Genomic DNA, 22439 nt, shown 5'->3' with positions numbered 1-22439 from the left:
ATGCTATTTCTTGAATTTATTCTAAGCAAGCCGGAGACAAAATCCATAGAGATGTGCTCCCACTTCCACTCTAGCATAGGTAAAGGCTGCAACAACCCAGCGAGCCTTTGATGCTTAGCTTTTACTTGCTGGCATGTTAAGCACTTAGACACAAATAGTGTTACATCTTTTTTCATATTATTCCACCAAAAGGTTTTCTTCAAGTCCTGATATATTTTAATACTTCCGGGATGTATCGTATAATGAGAGTGATGTGCTTCTTCCAAGATAGCTTTATTCATACTCTCATCATTTGGGACACAAATTCGACCTTTGAATCTTAGCAAATCCTCACTACATATAGAGAATTTGTCTCTCTTTCCCAGCTTCACCTCTTCTACAATTGTTATTAGCTGAGGGTCTTTTTTTTGTGCCGATCGAATCTGTTGGATTAATTGGGGTTCTACCTTAATGTTGGCAATCACACTTACCATATCATTAATGGACGGAGCCTGATGCCAATCCACTATTTCCTCTAACAATCTTATTTCTTGGATCTTTAAGACTCCCATAGATTTTCTACTTAGAGCGTCGGCCACAACATTAGCTTTTACTGAATGATAATAGATTGTACAATTATAATCTTTTAAGAAATCCATCCATCTTATCTGCCGCATATTTAAATCCTTCTGAGAGAAGAGATATTTCAAGCTCTTATGATCCGTGTATATTTCGAATTGCTCACCATATAGATGATGCCTCCACATTTTCAAAGCGAATATTATTGCAGCCAGCTCCAAGTCATGAATTGGATATTTTTTCTCATATTCTTTCAACTGTCTGGATGCATATGCCACTAGTTTCCAATATTGCATTAATACACAACCCAAGCCTTTATGTGAAGCATCACTATAAATCACAAATCCCCCACTCCCCTCAGGAATAGTTAAAATAGGTGCTGAAGTTAATCGAACTTTTAGTTCTCGAAAACTCTCCTCACATTCACTTGTCTACTCAAATTTGACATTTTTATGTGTCAATGGGGTTGCGATTCGAGAAAATTCTTCGACAAATTTTCTGTAATATCCTGCCAATCCCAAAAAGCTTCGAACTTCAGTCACATTACTTGGTTGTTTCCAATTAACAACGGCTTCAACCTTTGAAGGATCAACTGATAGACCTTCCTTGGATATGATATGTCCTAAAAATGTCACTTGTTCAAGCCAAAATTCACATTTATTAAGTTTGACATACAATTTTTTTTCTCTTAATATTTGCAATACCATTCTTACATGTTGTTCATGATCCTTCTGATTCTTGGAATAAATTAAATCATCGATTAATACCACAATAAATTTATCCAAAAAGAGCTTAAAGACCCGATTCATCAAATCCATAAATGCAGCCGGTGCATTGGTTAATCCAAAAGCCATGTCTAAAAATTCATAATAGCCATACCTTGTTCTGAAAGCTGTCTTGTGAATATCTTCACTTTTAATCTTAAGCTGATAATATCCAGATCTAAGATCAATTTTTTAAAACACTTGTGATCATTGTAATTTATCAAATAAATCACCAATTCTAGGCAATGGATACTTATTTTTCACTCACTTGGTTCAACTGTCTATAATCGATACACAATCTCATAGTCCCATCTTTCTTTTTAACAAACAATACCGGAGCACCCCAAGGTGACACATTGGGCCTAATAAAACCTTTATCTAATAATTCTTTCAATTGTTGTTTAAGTTCTTTAAATTCTGCAGGTGCCATTCTGTAAGGTGCCTTAGAAATTGGGGCTACCCCTGGCAATAATTCAATAGAGAATTCAATTTCCCTATCAGGCGGTAATCCTGACAATTCTTCAGGGAAAACGTCGGGAAATTCTCGGGTAACCGGAGTGGTATCCAAATTTATTTTTTCCTTATCTTCTTTGATATAGGCAAGAAAGCCTTGACACCCTTTTCGAATGAGGCGATTAGCTCGAATACAGGAGATTAAATATGATGGGGAGTCTTTTTTGATACCATTAAAGTAAAATACGGGTTGATTCGGAATATTAAAGGTAACCATTTTCTTGCAACAATAAATACTTGTGTGGTATGCAGAAATTCAATCCATGCCTAAGATTACATCAAAATCTTGAATTTCTAGGAGTATTAAATCAACCAGCGGTTTTTTTTCTTCTATCTTTATTATACAGGATTTATACACTATATTGGTGTTACTTGAATTTTCCATCGGTGTGGCTACCTCTAGAATGTATTCTAATTGTTCTGGTTCTATCTTTAAGTGGCATGCAAAGCGTAGTGATACAAATAAATGAGTAGATCCAAGATCAATCAAAACATGAGCTATTTTTTGAAAGATAATAAGAGTAACTTGGATCACTGATTTTGAGGCCTGAGCGTCTTGCTGAGTGATCGTAAATACTCTTCCCTTCATCTGAGGCTTTTGAGCTATCTCTCCCTGCTTTGGAAGTTGTTGCATCTGTAAGCTAGGAGATTCTCTAATCTGGTGCCCCAATTTTCCACATTTAAAACAGGCTCCAGAATTTCAATAACAAGGGCTCGATCCATGGTTTTTCCCACATTTTTTACATGGTTCTATTGGGCATTGAAGTGGCAAGGACCTTGGCCTCTTGTTTGCCCTTTCAAACTGTTGTCGATTAGATGGTGTGAGTCTAACCTGAGTTTTTTTATTTTTCATCTTTTGGAAATCTTTGAAATCTTTTTCGACAATTTGGGCTCGATCCACTATTTCAACATAAGTTCTCAATTTTAATCATATGTGGTGCAAACCTAACCAATTCAGTAAACTTGGCCTTGTACTGCGCTACTTTCCGATTTCCTTGGATTAATTCCAAACATTCCATTTCTTTTTGGTCTCGAATAAAATCTGGGAAATATTTTTCATTAAATGCCTCTAGAAATAATTTCCAAGTCAAGGGTTTAATTTCTTTGACCAATACTCTCTTGCCATTCGCCACTAATATTGTGCTTCACCTTCTAACATAAAAACTGCCAAGGCCACCTTCCTATCATCAGGACATTCCATTACCTCGAATATTGTTTCCAATTGCATAATCCATCCCTCGGCTTCTAGTGGGTTTACAACACCCTTAAAAGAAGATGGGTTCAATTTCTTAAATTGTTCAATATTACTCCCACTATTTCCCGTAACTGACTGCCTAGGAGAATTGTGGTTTTCCATCTGATGTTGCATTAGAGCAACCATATTTTCAATTATTCTAGATCTTGACTTCGTTCCGGTCTGTACACACAATAAATGTGATTTTAAGTATATTCTTTTTAAATTTCCTAAGAATCTTAAACCTATTGCTCTGATACCATAAATTGTCACGCCCCAAGAATTTACAATGCTGATATTCCTGAGATGTGACAGTCAAAACCTATATACATCTCTTGATAAGACAAATTTACAGTAGCGAATTCTTACAAAGTAACAAAAGAAAGTTTAAGCACAACTACAATATCTTCCAGAATTGATCCTGACGAGCAGTCAAAATGAAACTACAGTTATCTTGAAAAAAATGTTTACCATAATTTGATGAGTTTGGCTACTCAGTAAGTGATCATCATAATCCTAAAAATAATCATGGTTGAAAGATATCAATATTTTCAAAAAGGAAATCTATTAACAGAAATGCATCAACAGTTTTACTTTCAAAATGCATAATTAAGTATAATTCGAATAATTGAAATGCGTATAACATTTTAATGTCAATGCATAATTCAAAAGATTTCACAAAATACCCTACTAGCGTCCCAAGTAGGTCACCTATATACTCCATCAACGTCCTGATGGGTCCACTTAATCCCTGCAGATCCGCTTATATCTCATCGGCATACCGGATGAGTCCACTTAATCCCTACCGACGTACCGGATAGTCCATTTATACCTCACCGGCGAACCGGATGAGTCCACTTACATACTTAAAGTATTTCTAAATCTCTTTAAACATTCGAAAGCAACAATATCATGTACTCAACATAGCACTGGAATTATTAATATGAATTTCACTAAAACCATTAATAACAGTCACTTTCAATAATATTTCAAAAATAACCAGTCAAATATTTTGGGCTCAAATTTAGAAAGGTAGCAGTTTGTAAAGACATTCTAGCATAATTGCCAATCTAATATGTATAGAAAAACTCTTATAGAAATTCAAGAATACGGAATTATCACACTTTATGGAATGTCAATTCGCAAATAAACATTTCACAGACAATACTATAATCAATTACAAAAATATCAGTTTTCAAATAATAAGGCAGTCATTTGCACATGAATTTTACAATGTCTAAATATTCAAAAACAGTAGAAAGAAATCTCACAATTTTACTAAAAGCATAAATATCACATTTATTTCTAATAATTTTACAGTATCTAAAATTCTCTAACAATAGACAAGAAAAATAAATAAATTTATTTCTAAGAATTTACAGCATTTAAAATTTTTAACATAGATAAAATATCATAATTTTATTAAAAAGATTATTTTTCAAAATAATGAGGTCGCTTGCGCATAAAATTTATCGCGCCTAAAATTTATGATAATAAGCAGAAGTAATTATTTCATTTCGTTTTTAAAAAAAACAAATTATTTTTCAAGATAATGAAGTCATTTACCTAAAATATTTGAGAGGGAGCTTCCGATAAAAATTCGGCTAAAGAGAGAAAGAGCTCATTGCGTTTCGACTAGATCTCAAAAATTTTCTAAGGTGGGAGTCCTCGGCTCTCCTATTTAAATTCTTAAGACACCTTATTATTTTATTTTATTACGTTACACCTCATACATGAGGTATAACAATTATATTATACCTGAACGTTTAAAGCCCACCTCCATTAAAGGACGTGGTAAGGCAGCAAAAACTTAAACCAAAAGCTTTTGAAAGTAGTGATGGTCCTTAAGGACCATCATGCTCATTTGGACCATCACTTATTAAAAGTTTCTTTTCTTTTTCTTTTTTTTTTTTGAAATTTTAGGATTATTACAGTATCAGAGCCTGATTCGTCTTTGTTGTGTCCATTCATCATCTCTCTGTCGAGTCGTGTTTCAACTCTCCGATCTGTCATCTCTGTCTAGTCGTGTTTTGACTCTCTGATCTATCTCTCAGTTGAGTTGTGCTTCAACTCTCTGATCTGTCTATGCCGAATTGTGTTTCAATGGTAAGCATCCCCGGCCAATTCTATGAACTTTTTTTCTTTTTTCAGCCATCGTTTTTTTAGCCATCATGTGTTGTCTCTTGGCTTTATGAGACTCTCTCTAACTTGCCCTCTGCATCTCTCAGTGTGTTTCCTTCTGTGTTCGCTGTCGGGCTTTTTTTCTTCACCGACTAAACCACGACAATTTTTTACACCGTCTAAGGTGCTTTTTACAAAGTGTCTAAACAAAGGAAAAAGCTTTTTTTATGCACAGTGGGTGCAGGTGTTAAGCGAAACGAGTGCGAAGTTCTTTAGTACAAAACTTTGAAAGATCACCTTGTGAAGGATCATACTATTGAACCATTCTTATTAGGTTATTTACGTAAAATTTTGCATCTCTCTTGATATTTGTATCCGCCATTGTTACCTATTTCTGTTTTTGGTAAAGATCTAAAGTTCTTCTTTGTTACTCGAGCCTACTATGATACGGTTGTATGTTCGTGAAGCCCTTTGTACCTGATGCTTGCTGATCTGTTGTTAGTCGTAGTGAATGATGCGTTAAATAAGTAAATAGGTATTAACAACCTTGCAAATGAGAAAGGAGATTCGGTAGAAAAGCGATTTGCAATTGGGTTGGGAGCAATTCCAGGAATCAAGGTTGTTCAGCCATCTTCCTATTTCCATGGTTAATACGTATAGAATATAGAACTAGATATAGATGAATCCGCCCGGCAAAGAAAGCCCTTATATCGAGAGCAAACCGGTTTACCTAAGGGAGCTCGACCAAGAATTCGACTTTTTGCTTCAACCCCCTCTCCTTTTAGTCGAGTGGACTTTGGTCCCGTAAAATCGAACGTCAACTCGTATTCACTCGTTGAGCCCCCTACTCATAATAAGGCAACAATTCGAGTTGGAAATGGTATCATTAGATCTGCTAATACATATGTAATAGATGTCATATTTCTAGTTCTATTATGGCCGAGATGAGATTGTGCCGAAGGAACAGCAAGGTAACGGTTTGGCTATGTTCACGTAGCAACATAAAGAGTGCATGCAGACCAATCGATTCTTGTTTTTGCGCGGCCAACAAATGCCAACCTACGGTTGGCAGGCATAAGGCCTAACCAAACGGGGCTGCAAGAGCCCAACAAAGCTATCGCTCTTATCGCTGGACCTGTCGGTAGACAAGAGCTGCTGCGCCAAATGCTCCGGAGGCAAAAAGGTCGGTTTGACAGACGTGAGCACCTTAAAATACCGCTTTTACTAGCGCTAGACTGTAGAAAGGTACAGATTGGGGCTGCAAGAGGTAGCTTCGCAATCCAACCTACAGTAGCTACAGCTAGCGGTAGCGGATTACAGGTCTCTATTCGAGCCTCCGTTTCTAAGACGTGTTGATCTGCCTCTGTTTTATGTGCTCGGTGATCAAGCAATCTGAGCATGGCAACTACTGCTTCTACTGGCTATGCTCTGCATATGAAGATCCAATTGCTCGTTTCACAACTTGATATTCTAACTGTTCTCTCTCATAGCATCTTAAGTTTGAGGGGGAGTGTGAAAAGAAAGTATATATTATCTACCATGTTAATATGGAAGGTGCATATTGTAATCTATATTTTTGGGAATGGTAGAAAGAATATCTTGGATTTATAGTAAGTCTGGGTATAGTATAGGATTTATTCTTTTTATTGTCATCTATAATTTGTCTATAAAAGACAAGTTTGTATATTTATATGTTCAATCGACATTGAGTCTCTTCAAAAAAACTTGAGACTTTTCACAAAAATAACATCTCATGACAAAGTTTGGAAGTGCACCTTACTAAACCACACCCGTTTAACTAAAGGCCACCAATTAAAAATAAGATGAAATTAATTCTTATAAGAAATAATAATGAAACTACCCTTTCGAATTATAAAAAGAATTTTGGCCATTTTATATATTTTTTTGACTGAATTTGGTCATTTTATTTTATTGTAATTAATTTTTCTTTTTCAACCGGTGGGCCATAATCCATACTCTCCGTCCTAAATCAAACAAAATTTATTTATGAAAAAAAACTCAAATTGAAAAGTCCTATATTCTCCCCACTATCCAACGTTTAATCACATTTGCATAACTATTTTAGGATAGGAATTGAGCTTGGGTCAAGACGGTAGAGGCTGGATTTTCACAGTACAATATCTCAAATTTCATTCCTATTTAACTTTGTCAAAAAAAATATAACTTTAGGATATTTGATCGAAGGTGCAAAGCCAAAACAAAACAAAATAAAATTCGTCTTGAAACCCTACATGACTTGATAACTCTTAGTATTTGTACGCCTGCAATTAAAAAACAACTTTAGGATATTTGATCGAAGATGCAAAGCCAAAACAAAAACAAAATAAAATTCGCCTTGAAACCGTACATGACTTGATAACTCTTAGTATTTGTACGCCTGCAATCCTTCTCGACTGACCTCAAAATCAACCGGAAAAGTTAAGAAACTGGAAAAGTTAAGAAGCTCTTATAAATTTTTCATAAAAAGATTTAAAAACAGTTTCTTATTTTGAATGAGATTATAAATTTTTCATAAAGAGACTTAAAAAAGAAACAGTCTCTTATTTTGAATGAGATACATTTCATTTTCTCTTATTTTGAATGAGATTATAAATTTTTCATAAAAAGATTTAAAAAAGAAAACAGTTTCTTATTTTGAATGAGATACATTTCATTTTCTCATAGCCAATTTTTTTTTTTGAAGGAGTTTAAGACTTCATTCCCCATAACCAAAAACTTTGATCTGGATTAGGTTGAAGAACCCCCATTTTTTCCTCATAGAAAGATCAAAACACCCCTGTACTATATTTCCACCCTAAGAAGAACAACGAAAGGAAAATTTATATAATATATTAACTATCTGCCCCAAAAAAATCTACGTTTTGATTTGATTCCAAAACGCATATCAAAATACAAATGATTTTAACTTCCAAAAAGAAAAATTGCAGTCAGGCGTACCACGTCATGTGCGCCCTGAAGCCGGGCACCCATGAGCTGCGGCATGCACCCTGATGCGCATAATGCAGGAGGCACTCGCATTTGATACCACTGCTCTGAACCCACTGAAATCTCCTGAGCTAGTGAAGATCGAAATGGAATGCAAGATCACTGTACGATCGAAATGCACATGACCGACCTACATTCTGCCATTTCTCGAAGAACTTTCTTAATGTGAAACAGAAAAACCCAATCACAGAGGCTCCCAATTACCAATGATGTGTGTAAATTCCCAAGAACGAAATGAGAAATTGAGAGGTATTCACTTGCGGGAGATTGAATGAGCTTCCAGATGTGAAAGGAAAGTATCTCTTGTGCATAAGGTTAATATGAAAAGTATATATTGAAGGGTTAGTAGAGCATGTACTTTATGGTAAGTCAAAGTATAGTATAAAAATCAGTGATTTATTTTTATATTTTCTGATCTGTAATTTGTTTATAAAAGATAAATCTGTATATTCATGTGATTAAGGGACACTCAGATAAATTTGAGACTCTTCACACAGGGTATCAAAGTTTCATCTTAATATTGTTCATTCCTCAGTGAGGTTCATCTTAGTTGTGTCCATTCCTCGTCCCTGAAGTATTGTTGATAATTTTCAAGACGAGTCTCTTGCTCACCTAGACGGTGCAACTTCTGTCGAGTCGTATTTCGACTTTCTGTTGAGTCATGTTTCGACTCTCTGATTTGTCCTCTCTACCACGTCGTGTTTCGGATCTCTGATTTGTCCTTATGTCGAGTCGTGTTTCAATACTCTGATTTGTTTGATCTTTCCAAAAGTTCCTGAAGTGATATGTTCTTGAGGCTTGTTGATCAACCGCTGCTTTATGTACTTGTTGATCAAGCAATCTAAGCGTAACAACCTCTGTTTCTTCTAATCATGCTACGCACTTGAAGATCCAACTGCACGATCCGCATCTTAATATTCAAACTCCAACTACTCTCTCGTTACATCTTGAGTTTCAGAAGGAGTGTAAAAGAAACTATTTCTTATATATCTAGTTAAGATGGAAAATATATATTGCAATCAATATATATGAAAAAAGTTAATCGAATATTTGTACTTTATGGTAAGTATATGTATAGTTTTAAGTTTATGTGATTTAGTTTCTGCTATTGTCATCTTGAATTTGTCCAGAAAAAACAAGCATGTATATTCATATAACTAAAGGAAAACTTTCTATGTTCCCCCTACAACATAGAAGTTCTATCCTCTTACCATCCAGCCGTCTATTTTTTATCAAAAGAGCCACTCACCGTTTGATCTTAGATCCAACATCTCAAAGTATTTTATTTGTAGTTTTTTAATGCAAATTTTCTGAATATGAAATTTGGTACATACCATCTTCTCATTGGGGCACACCTATAAAAAAATATTAACAATAATTTTTTATTTTTTATCAAGAGAACCACTCACCGTTTGATCTTAGATCCAACATCTCAAAGTATTTTATTTTTAATTTTTTTAATACAAATTTTCTGAATATAAAATTTGATACGTACCATCTTCTCATTGGGGCACACCTATAAAAAAATATTAACAATAATTTTTTGATAAAAATAATGACCAAAATACCCCTTAAAACCTTCAGGGGTATTTTGTTGATTTTATTTTATTGAAAATATTTTTTTATATTTTTTATTGACACGATTTTAATAGAAGAATGGACGTTCAAAATTTAATGTCAAAATAGTTTATAGAAAAAATAAATAAACAAATAGTAAAAAGATGTCACATTGTGATTCGAGCAATCTTAACCCTTCATTAAAAAATAGACTATTTGAATAAAGAGGACGATTGAACTTCTATATTATAAAGAAAACATAAAAAGCTTTTCCTATAATTAATGGAAACAGTTTTTTCAAAGAAACCTGACACTCTTCACACCTGAAAACTGACAACCCCCAAGAAAGTACTACAAATTTTGAATAACGGAAGCACTTCCAAAGGAAAATTGATCCAAGGAACCCACTGTCGAGCATGTTTGTCGAAACATGGTCAAATTAATAAGAACCAACCAGACCATTAAGTCGTGCACGATTTCATTAACAAATTGTATGAGATACTGGAGCACCAGTTCTGTGAGTGGTGTGGCACTAAATAGAGAGATTCAAAAGAGAGACACTATAATCCTTGTGTGGCAATAAACAGCAATTCTTAGCCCAACCTTAAATCATTGTAGCATCCCACCGTCAAACTATAAGAGAAACTGTTGTAACAGTACAAATCCCTTGAAACAGAACTAGAACACTAGAGAGAGAGAGAGAAAGAGAGTTTCATCCATGTCCAGAGTTCCCCACCCCACCTTGTATAAAGTACAATGAGCTGTGACATTTAACATACATTCCTGGAACGAAGGACAGGGAGACCATTCCTCTCTCTCTCTCTCTCTCTCTCTCTCTCAAAGCAGTTAACCAGCAGCACCAAGACTACCCGCTTCTCACTCAACCCCACCTCCAAACTAGGCTAATATTACATCACAGCAAGAGCAATGGTTGCACTCACCTAAACCATGTCCCAAAAGCTAATGTCACCTAACTCCATGTATGATCCGTGGCTTCCAAAGACATGAAACCCTAGCTTAGAAAGAAGAGAGTGGAGAAACTCTTTAATTTAAGCTTACATTGCATAGACGATCTCACCACTACTATCAACGTCAAGATCGGGATCCGTTTCTAGGTCTTCCATGTCATCATCATCATCCATGTCCAGGCTTCCTGTGAGATAATGGCCAAGGCCACGGGTACCAGCTGCGGGTATGGTGGCTTCTGCTATGATCTGCATAATTTCATCTGCACTTTGCATGGGTTGGTCTGGTTCCTCAAACTGATTATTCATGGTATGATCATTCATGAGGTCGCCAGGAAGGTTCTTTAAGAACCACTCGTGGTTTTGAATCTCAGGTATCGTTATCCTCTGTAAAAGAAAAAACAGAAATATAGACTCCTTGTTTGGGTTCCATCCTTTCTTCCGGGGGAAAGAAAGTCTAATAATACAAGAGACTGCAGAAAATCATAGTGCATTTACTTTTTTAAAGTGAAATCCAACAGGTTTGAGCGCAGTCAAAACTAGATTTCAAAGGACCAGAACCGTCACAGGTTCGGTGACAGGTCTAATTTGATAACACTAGTATGTATAAATGCAATAGACAATGGAGAGAGTACGACCCAACATTTGGATCGTGTATGGTCCTGGAGGACCCATGCTCTATGTCACCTTCTATCATTGCCTTTGAAGATGACGAGCTTACGGGACTAGGAAAGTGGATTTTGGTATGTCTTCGCTGTTTCTTATTCTGTAGGGAAGATCTCCAAAATTTTATTTTTCTCCCACTGAACTTAAATACATAAATTTTTTTTTTTTTTATAATGAACAATTGTACGACTGAAATAAAATGAGATTGTTACCTTCTTCCATTATGTCAAGAAACTGAATCAGAGAGAGTAATGGACTAGAACCTCTGCAATTTTGATTAGCAATAATACCAACACGCATACTTTACAACCAATTTAGTGGATGGATTTTCCTTTTGTGGAAGTATACCATGAACAGCTGGTAATGGTATATGAGACTGAGTCCTAGGCTATCTACCAACCATTCTCAATGAAAGTCATTGGAGATTAACCATAGCAGTGTGAATGCATGTCATCAGATGGTACCGTCAATCTCATTCATTTGCTGTTGAGAATTGAAGGTGGATAATCCAGCTGCTTACCATAAAACAAAGAGTTTGTGCATGGCATACTTTCGTTTTTCTTCTTTATTACAATACTTTCCAAATGCATATTCCAACATTAGGTCAAATGCAAAACTCAAGTTCCGGCCTCCTATCAAAAACCATAAACTTTTTGACTGGGTACTGGAATTTACAGCTTTATGATTTGGTGAGTACCACAGTGAAGCAGAGGCAGTTGATGAGATAAAATACCCAAGCTAGAAAAAGTGGCTTCAGAGCATTTTTTCTAGTCTGTGTTGTGCCACGCAAGGGGGCGGACAGGGTTACTTACCATTGCTGGGTTGGCGACAAAAATCCTTGAGATGAGCTGTTGACACTCTTGGGATATGTGCACATAATCAGGGATAGAGTACTGTACATTCAAGATTCGCTGCAGAAACAAACAAAAAAAAAAGGAAAAAAAAACAAAAACAGAAAATGAACTTGATGATACATGATGGATGCACCGTGGTTAAGTACTCATTCAAATTTTATGTGTATAACAACCTGTATGGTTTTCCTGAAATTCTTGGGCTCCTCTGGATCCTCAAACGGGTACGCACCCACCAGCATGACATACAAGGTTACACCACAAGACCACACATCTGCAATCTGCATTCCAAAGAGAGGACCACTTAAGAAGCTTACAACTACAGACATTGTAATTTCCCGATGTATACGTATAGGAGAAGCATAAAATCTATCCTGGTCAAAAGACTAGCAAACAGTTCCCACTTTGGATGTCCCGCATTAAGAACATGGGCAATTATATATGACACTGAATCCTAAAGAATTTCTGGAATTTCTTGAATAATCCTGTAAGACACCTGTTACTACCATAGTCATCACATTTTGGCAATTCCAAAGTTGATGTTCAAAAGTGTTTTTTCTCCCGACTACCAAACTGTCACATCATATATTTAGGTTGGATACATTCATAAATTCCGTGATCCAGTCTAAAATGATGAATTTGAAACCATCTGCTATGTGATCCAATCTAAAATGATGAATTTGAATTCATTTGCTCACACAAGCCAGATGGATTGAACAATGGATTGAACAACTTCATGCGTACAAATGACAACACAGGCCATACAGAACATGGAAAAGGCTGTCATAATACATACAAAGCATAGAGTGTGGTCATTTTGTGCCAATTATGAGATTTTCTAAAAAGCATACGCATTATCAAAAGAAAGCAGACAGCATTTAAATAATTCTCTCTCCAGCTTGGTGCTCTAGAATTTATGATTTTCAAAATTTGATGTATCTAATTACCTCAAAACCAGTTGTTACTGCAACTTATCAACATTATATCCATGTGAGAAGCACCAAAATTATTTTCCTTCCATAAAGCATCAGCAACACTGAGAGGAAGAACAGCAGAAGGGGTATTCACTTCCAAAACCTCAAAGGAGTCAACCAGCATTTTCCATATGCAATTCAATCCATCAAGGTTACCCCAGGGAAAACAAAAAAACATAGGTTGAAACTAATTTCCAAAATCCAAGGATCACACAACCGACCAAAAATACTGAAAAGAGAAATCAGTCCACCCTTTGTTCCTCACATGCGTCTAATGTTCTACTTCTCGGCCCATATGAAAGGAAAAATCAAGGACTTTCTCAAGAATAGCTCTACCAAAACAATTATGACTTGAGATCCCAATGGTATCCCCCATTTCAAGTACAACTATACTGCATTCCTATCAATGCAAGGTTACTCATAAAAAACTGCTCAGGACTTGAGATTGTTCCAGGTACTCCATGGTCATGTGGGTCATAAGTGTAATCACAGAGCTTTCCAAATCCACAGAACACAACCTGAACCCAAATGGAAGACATAGCAGAAAGCCCAAGACTAATAGTAGAGTTGTTAGGGCTAAACCACCAATAGGTATCTTGTTATCAGAACCGGATCAGACCAGCCAGTCAGACTGAGAACTCGAACCAGACCAGACCAGCTGGTCAGACTAGGAACTAGTTCCCACTGGGATCGGGTAAGAAGTCCTGGACCAGTGTGGTCCAAAAACCAGAATGACTTGTCTGGTGGACTGGCCGCTTCAACCAATCCAAGTTGAACAGGCCAGCACTGACCCTGTTCTCTTTCTTGACGTATTTTTCTTGGGTTCATTTTCTGCCCATATTTTTCTTGGGTTCATTTTCTGCCCAGAATGGCTGGAAAGTTGGGTCTTTTCAATGTCGCTTAGGTTTCACCCAGACCATGAACTTAAAACCCAAAAATAAGAGAAAGGACTCCCTCCCTCCCTCCCTCCCTCCCTCACTCACTCACTCACTCACTCACACACACACACACACACATCTCTCTCACACACACACACACTTCATCGGTATAGTTCATTAGTTCTGTAAAGGATTTCCAAACAAGTATGAATAGAGACAAATTGTTGTGACTTCTACCAAACGATATGGACAAATTATTGTGTCTTCAACTAAAAGTAGTCATCATCCAAAAGCTTAGTATATCACATCAGACACACTATTCCAAACCACAGAAAGCGTATATCAGCTCTTATTAGGAACACTAAAGTTTTCACTTCTCACTTGTCCTCCCATTGTTGAAGGGGAATCAGTGCTAAAGGGACACTGGTCCACTCATTGTGAAAGCAACCAGAATCAGCTAATATCAGGGAGAGGATTTTTTCAAGAGTGAAGGGATATCTCTATCTTTCTCCCATGTGGTTCAAGAAGACAATGTCTACACAAACACTCTCCCTTGAAGAGGACAGAGTGAACTCCACAAAATATACGAACCACAATTATGCTCCAATGACCTTTTCTTTTCTAGGTTATTTGTTTTAGCTTGCATGTGCTATTCTACTTAACATTTAACACCGCCCTTATATTAAACAACTATCCGTTTGAAATAGAAAGAATAAACATAAACCACTGTCTGAAAATTCAGAGCCTCATGCAGTGAACTCCAAGAGTCCAAGAGTGTCTCAACTATTCTGAAGAATAAGCAGTGAAAACTTTGGACCCCTTTTACATAATCAAACAGGTGATTCTAGTTAGTGAGTCAAAGAAGATATTTGGAGCCCTGAACAGATGTCTGATTCAAACTATTCATCAATGATCCACATCAAAAAATGAAACTGCTCCCCACAAAGAGGGAATGTAACTAGGTGAGGTGAAAATACTTCCGAAGTTACTTCCAGAAAAAAACAAAACTAGAGGTGGTAAAGAGAAGTATTCTCCTGATCTAAAATCCCTAAAATGAAAGTGTCCAACTGATTACAATAAAGCCTTCCAATAAGTAGCATAAGTTTGGAGGATTAGGATATAACATGCAAACATCTCAAATCAACGGAGACAGGATTGTGCAAGAACGAAGAAGAGGATCATCTAAGTCTTGGGGAAAACAGAAAGAAAACACAAAATTTGCAAATTTTTTCCATATACGTCCTCCCATAAGCAGAAACCGATTAGACACAACCTCGGTCTCTTTATCAAGCACAAATTTGTTCCTAGAGTTGATCATTCTTTCTAATGCAGGACGCAAGTTATACACATTAGATATAAGGCAAGTAACGTTCATTGTACATTACAAAACAATTTCATTTGGGTAAAGCTACGTAACTTGGACATGCATATATACATTACATACAGTGCATCGAATGTAACCCAATGGGCAAAGAGATATCCGAACAATACATATATGCATAAAGAATACTAAAAGGAAATAAACTGAAAAATAAGAAGAGTTCTAGCCAGGGGTTAATAAAGTAACACATTGTAAGACCATGGCAGTAAGACCACAATGAAAATGTGTACTTAACTCTTATTAAAAGGCTAGTCAATAAGATCTAGTTACCTATACCTCAGCAAACAGTAGTCATAAAAACCAACAAAAAACTTGATTTCAATTAAGCATACCTTGCCATCATATTCCTTCTTGAGCAGAACTTCTGGAGCAATGTATGCAGGAGTTCCAACTGTTGATTTTGGTTGTGAATGCAATACTGATGACTGGGAAAAAAAAACGAAAATCACTACTGCCAGAAATTAACATTATCTAAAAGAGAAACTGATCATAACATAGTAGAGATCCATAAAACAGTATTTAAGTCGAGACCTCATTATTATCCAAGACCATACCATAAGGTAAGAACATCATAACTCTAGCAGATGGCCCCCAAGTGGTATTATCAACAGTTCATCAAAGAGAGAGAACAAGACCACGTAACAAAGTTCAACGCATTTATTGTTGGAAAGAAGCATCATCCTCAACTAATTGCCCAAGCAACTATAGATTAGCTAGTTTGAAAGTCTCTGTAAACTTCAGACTCACAATGTTCATCACGCATGCGTGTCATTGACCAATTAATTCTGATCCAGAACCTCTGGTCCAATACGATGGTACTCATCGCATGTTACTGAATGCATCCCATTGTTATAGAATTGAAAAGATAAATATGGTGCTAGACAGGACTGTCAAATGATCACACCGAACTAGCAAGTTGGACCAGGAATCAGGCAAAAATCAGTTGGGTCCATCTTATAACCCAAAAACCTATAAAAAGAATGAGTACCAGTAAGAAACAGTGACTGGATGAACATGACACTTTTTTTTTTAATTTTAAATTTTACAATTTTCTTTTCTTATCGATGTTCTTCTTTACTTTTTATATTGACAAGGCTGGTGTGACCGGTTGAACTGGACTGGCTTCCTCACCAGTTCAATGAACAGTCTAGTCATTTAAAACATCGGTCACAACACTCACAATTATTAAAAAGTAGCATTAATGCTTGCAACGAAGATAAACAACCAGATGTTACCTTTGAATATTGAAGTCAATATTACCTTTGAATATCCGAAGTCGCATATTTTTAGACGAGGGGCAGGACTTCCATCCAAGAGTGTGTTCTCCAATTTTAGATCACGGTGACAAACTTGCTTCAAGGTACAGAAACATCATTTGTCCATACACGTATCGAAGACAAAGATAAAGGAAATAACCTACTAAATTTAAGTACCATTGAATGGCAATAGCTGACGCCTGATATAAGCTGCTGGAAGAAGAAACGTGCCTGCATAGAAAAAGCATAATATAAGTCCTTCATTTCATTTTGGGAAAGAGTGTCCTGCTCTAATGGAGTATGGCCCATGGTACTCCAAAGGAGCATCTATTCTCCATTCCCGATCATGCTTGGGTGCATGGTTTGCAGGGCCCCACTACAATTTTCTCAGCCATCCACAAATCGACAGCGGATGGCCATTGGGACTGCTGTAATCCATAGTCCATAGGTTATAGTAGGTTTTTCCCTATCTTTCTGATAAGCAAAGAGCATTAAACAATGAGCAAATACATGCGAACAATATGACAGAAAGAGTAGCAGGTTAAAAAACCTCATCCTCACTGAAGCGTCCTGCATTACATATGCGTTCAAACAGCTCCCCCCCAGATGCATATTCCATCACAATGGCCAAGTGTGTAGGAGTTAATATCACCTGGAGAAAGATCCAGAAAAGAACAACATGATTTTCAAACCCCAAATGAATGCATTTTGTACAGAATAACGCCTAGTGTAACGAACCTCTTTAAACCTAACAATGTTGGGGTGCCTCAGTGACCTGTGATTGATAATCTCCCTCTGAACGTTCTCATCTATCTGTTACACACAGAAATGTATTAAGTGGCCAGTCCCCAAGCTTGATGTCAAAGTGACAGTCTCTCTAGACATGTGAATTCTTGCAGCCATGCTAAGTCAGGATCAAACACAATTTTTCACATTGTTTCATCCCCACCCACCTTCACCCAACTTTGACTTTAAAATATTAAACAAAAAAAGTCAATCCATGTTAAATTAACACGGCATTAGAATCCCGTCATTGCTGCAACAATGATAAACACCTATTCAACAACTATGTCCAAAATAAATATGTTTAATAAGCCAAGGTCGTTGAAGAAACAAAGATCAGCAATATTGCCAAACAACTTTCTTGAAAACAGAGTACAATAAAGTGTTGGCTAGAAGGCATGCATGACAGTAATTTTAAGCACTACAACGAATTGTTGGCTAGAACCCTGTACATATGCTCCTGAAGTTTTCTAAGCGTCAATAGATCTATATCACAGTCGGTTCTCCCAACAATATGCCATTAGAAGAAATCAATAGATTCAACACCAGCATATTTTTAAACTATATTGTAATATAACAGTAAAAGAGCCCATCCAACCTATTAATGATAAAATTATCATGAACTTAATTATGAATACAAAGAAGTTTACAACAAAAATAGAAAGTACATAGACAAAAAAAATATTCTACTCACCCTCACCAAAAAGGTCCCTTGGGATCTGCTTATGACATATATTAACTATATTATATCAGTTTCAAAAGCAAGAGAAGATCAAGCAGCAACTTTCACGGACCCGAAATATATCATTGTCCTCTACACTTCTATAGAGTTCATTTAGCTATACATATCAACCCAATTCAGCACAACAAACAATGGCATAATCAAGAGAGACTGGGGGACAGAGAAAAATCAAAATATTCAGCTTCCTTAACAACATATTAAGAATTGCAATGAAAATTGTAATCACCCACATATTGGCTGTATGTGATAAACAAAAAGATAAGATTTGTTTATATAAAGAAATAAGAAACTTATTCATCTTGTTGATAAATAGAAAAACAAGTTTATGTTCTTGGGACATCAAACAGGCATTTTAATGTGCTCAATTTATGACAAATAAAGAAGCTACTTAATGGATGATCCTTTTCACAAAATCCAAACAATTCCATCAATTTCTCAAACTTTACATGCCGCATGCAACTCCATTATTTCCCAAAAATGCAACCAAAAATACCAATGTATTTTTGTCATGCAGAAAAGCTCTAATTAACCCACCTTTGCATATCAATTCAGTTCAAATTACAGGCAAAATAACAATTCAAACACATCAAACAAAACAGTCAAAAAGAAAAGAAAAAAGGAAATAAAAGAAAAGTAGAAAAAAAAGAAAGTCAATAATTGACCAATTTTCTCATAAAATAACAAGCGACTAAGTTCATAAACCTCATCGAAGAAATCTAAAATAGTGTGAAATTATATTATACAGAAGAATTAGAAGGAAAAAGAAAAAATAAATTGACTCCACAATAAATGAACAAATTGATAAACATGTTACAAGATTAGGTCAACCAATCAAAAGAAAAGAAACTATTAATACCAAAAACAAACACTATTCCCAACAAAAATAAATGAGAAGCTAACTACAAGCCTTCACACACACTATATGATTAATGAGTTCAAATATAGAAACCAGATTAACTATCAATAATAACAATAATAATAAGAACAACAACAACAACAACAACAGACCACGAAGTGATTAAATCAATACAACATATCACACAGCTACCAAATTACATTTTTTAACAGGAAAAGTGAAAACGAACCGCCCACAAAAAATCCATTAAAAACCAACTTACCCAGAAAAAAGAAAGAAACTACCCAAAAATGAAAATTTAAACAACAAACCTTCTCGCCTCTCTCTATATATTTAACAGCAACTAGCTCCTTGGTTTGCTTGTCTCTCATCAACCTGGCAACCCCAAAATTACCAGAGCCTATGTCCTTTACGAGCTCATAACGATCACTATCGTGCATTATAGGCATGTCCATGCCTGGCCCAACTGTGAGAGCAGTCCGATCCATGGCTCCGAAAATATCAAACTTAGAAGCCAAAAAAATCCTCTGATTACGATCAAGCTCACTTTCTGGAACAGGTAATCACTGGAAACACTATCCAGAAAAACCTACATCCGAAAAAAAAATAAAAATAAAATGAAAAATTCATCAGGAAATATAGCTCTCTAAAAAAATTTTCAAAAAAAGATAGAATTTAATCAGCAAGCTGAAAACCTGACTAGTTTTTATAATTCCATTGCATTTACAACCAAATCATCCCCAAAACTCTATCTCAAACAATCTCCCCTCAAAAAACCGAAAACCAAAACTCCCCAAAAATAACAAAATTTAAAATTTAGCAAGTCAGAGGTGATCTAGAATCCGAGACACTCATTAATTCAAAGAAAACAAAACCTGAAAAACATCTTTGCTCTTCTCCAAGGTTCTTGACCAATCTCAACCCAAATAAAACACCAAAACACTCAAAAAAATAAAAAATAAAAATAACAGAATTGAAGAAGCGAGGGGTGATCAATGATCTAAACACTCACCTGTGCAAGCAAAAATACATTTTTTTTCTCTTTCCTCGAATTTAGAGTGGATAATTCGCCACACGAGAGGTTCACCAGAAAGAAGGCTTCTTCTCGTGAACTGTTTTAGAGTGAGAAAAACTTTTAGAGAGAGAAAGGGGAAAGAGAGAGAAAGGGCACGGGGCGAGAAGAGAGAGAAACCCTTTTAGAGAGAGAGAGAGAGAGAGAGAGAGAGGGGAGATATTTCTGATCTGGCGACTCGAAATTTTAATAGACATTTTATTTACTCGATGAACTTTTCTATTTATTTTTGTTTGGTAACCGGCTAAAAGCTTTGGGTTAGCCATGTAGAACTATGGGCTGCCACGTAGCGTTTTTCCACCGCCTTTACCGGTTAAAGCCGGTAAGAGTCAGAAGCTCTTTTGCCCAAAGACTTTTTAAGACTTTTTTATTCGTAGTTTATTATAGGATAAAGGCGTGCAGTGAGTACAATTACTATTATGACCTCGAGTTTTCTAGGAAGTTTCAAGCATGTACCTGTTTGGTATGGAGGCTAGAAAGTTTTGTCTAATCGGATGCGGATTTCCCGTGATATTTCGAAAGAGCCCTCCTTATTTACATTACCGTTGGAAAAAAAATTTAAAAAAATTAGGTTTTTTTGGTTTTCAAAGTTTGGATGGGGATCATTTTCCTGTAATACAGGCTAAAACATACTTGTCTTTTAAGAGAAGGGAAATACCTCGGTTTACACCTGCATAGTACACAAATGACATCCACTTTTTGTTTTCATAATCAACATTGGAGATTGATGGTTCTCATCATAATGCAAGTTTAGAATTATGGTTAATCTCCACCATCCATTATTGGGGACTAAGATATATCGATCGTGTATGGTATACTTTTATTTTTTGAAAACCCCAAAACATGAATTTTTCTTCGTAGCACCAATTGTAGTCACTATAGGTATCCTTATGCATTGTTCCTTTTTTTTTTAGGGGTATACTGGATATTTTTTATATGCGATAAAAGAGTATCCTTTATTATTGTTATTATTTTATGTGTCATGGTGCCTTCTAATTCCTATTACTTACTAATTTAATAAATTTTTCGCGTGATTAGTGCGGTATGACACATGGCTTTCTTCAGTTCTGAACCATACTCAAATAATTTATTTTCTTTATGGAACCAGCACTTGGCGGGAGGATCCAGAAGCATAAATAGAAAACCCTAACTATTTGTAATAAATATTTAATTTTTTTCTTTTTATTTTAAATATTTTTGGATGATTGAGCTTGGCTTAGAACCCAAGACCAAAGTGCTGTGAGCCTTAGGGTTGATGCATGTTCTATGTCAAAGAACAATAGAATAAGGATATTTTTCCCATTCTTTACTTAGGCTGTGGCCTCACATATTTCATGGGGACAAATACCTCAATAAAACATTTGCGTGCATTCCCAGGCTCACCCTTTTAAGTATAGTTTATACTAAACAATTCCTAAAGAAAGAAAGATTTTCTCTAAAAACACATTATATTATTTACACATGGGTCCTTTTTTACTACTTACTATTTTCAAATTCTGAAAAGCTTCTAAACGTGTATGGAAAATAACAGCTATATACTATATTGCCACCTTGAATTAAGTGCCAAAAAATATGACCCTCACTTGGGGCACAACCTCTAGGCTTAATGGTCAAAACGTAAAGGTATGAGAGGCTAGGATTATTGTTCATGTTCTTTATTATTTTTACCCTTTGTGCTTTGTCAAAGGGTTTTGCAAAAATATTCTCCAAAATTTCCCACCATATGATATTCTATTCTTAGCATACTTAGAGAAAAGGAAGGCCTTCCAAACACCAAAAAATAGTGGTGCAATGCATTTTACGTCGTCATCTTAAATTTGTTTTTCAACTAATTGGGCCTGGCTATACCAATCTACTTTATAAAAGGACATACTCGATAAGTTTTCACTACTTGCAACCATGTCTGAACGTACCTACATTTGCTTTTTATATATTCAGGCTAAATAATCATATGTTCTTGCTTGAGGTAGGATATTACCGAGTCCCAATAATTAGACACAAGCAATAAATAATAACAAGACCCTTTAAATTACAAATTTTCATTTTTTTTTTCCCTTTACAATATAAATTTAGGCCTTAGATTATGACTCCTCAATGCCTTGTCGTGAGTATTGTATCCATAGAATCAAGTTGAGAGTATATCTCTTATTATACCATGGAGAGATTCGCGTTACATCCATGGATTTTTATTAATCCTTCTTATTTCTTAGAAGCCAAACATTGTTAAAAATCAAATTTATAATGAAAACCCGTCTGGTCTAT

At 35.7% G+C, this 22439-nt stretch overlaps 1 protein-coding gene across 1 annotated transcript; it reads right to left on the bottom strand.

Annotated features, from left to right (window-relative positions):
* Positions 1–10322: 10322 nt before the first annotated feature.
* On the bottom strand, positions 10323–20190 carry LOC18442679 (serine/threonine-protein kinase SAPK10). The gene is made up of 10 exons (XM_088854829.1): positions 20118–20190; positions 19417–19694; positions 17463–17537; positions 17275–17376; positions 16902–16955; positions 16729–16821; positions 15801–15893; positions 12412–12516; positions 12197–12295; positions 10323–11105 (listed from the first exon to the last, which is right to left on the bottom strand). Exons 2-10 carry the CDS (start codon positions 19591–19593, stop codon positions 10809–10811), a joined length of 1095 nt encoding a protein of 364 aa, XP_088710955.1. The 5' UTR covers positions 19594–19694; positions 20118–20190; the 3' UTR covers positions 10323–10808.
* Positions 20191–22439: the final 2249 nt, after the last annotated feature.

Source organism: Amborella trichopoda, chromosome 13 (genome assembly GCF_054954075.1).
Source record: "Amborella trichopoda isolate Santa Cruz 75 chromosome 13, AtrichopodaSantaCruz75HAP2 v2.0, whole genome shotgun sequence".
Classification (NCBI taxonomy): Eukaryota; Viridiplantae; Streptophyta; class Magnoliopsida; order Amborellales; family Amborellaceae; genus Amborella; species Amborella trichopoda.
This window is presented reverse-complemented; position numbering and strand designations above follow the sequence as displayed.

Bases quoted from the DNA above. Each gene is read 5' to 3' on its own strand.
- LOC18442679 (XM_088854829.1), bottom strand. From the start codon at position 19,593: ATGGATCGGACTGCTCTCACAGTTGGGCCAGGCATGGACATGCCTATA. The intron at 17,538-19,416 runs GTTTGTTGTTTA...TGTGTGTAACAG, and splicing joins ATATAGAGAGAGGCGAGAAG to ATAGATGAGAACGTTCAGAG. The intron at 12,296-12,411 runs GTTGTTATACAC...TTGTTTCTGCAG, and splicing joins ATTTCAGGAAAACCATACAG to CGAATCTTGAATGTACAGTA.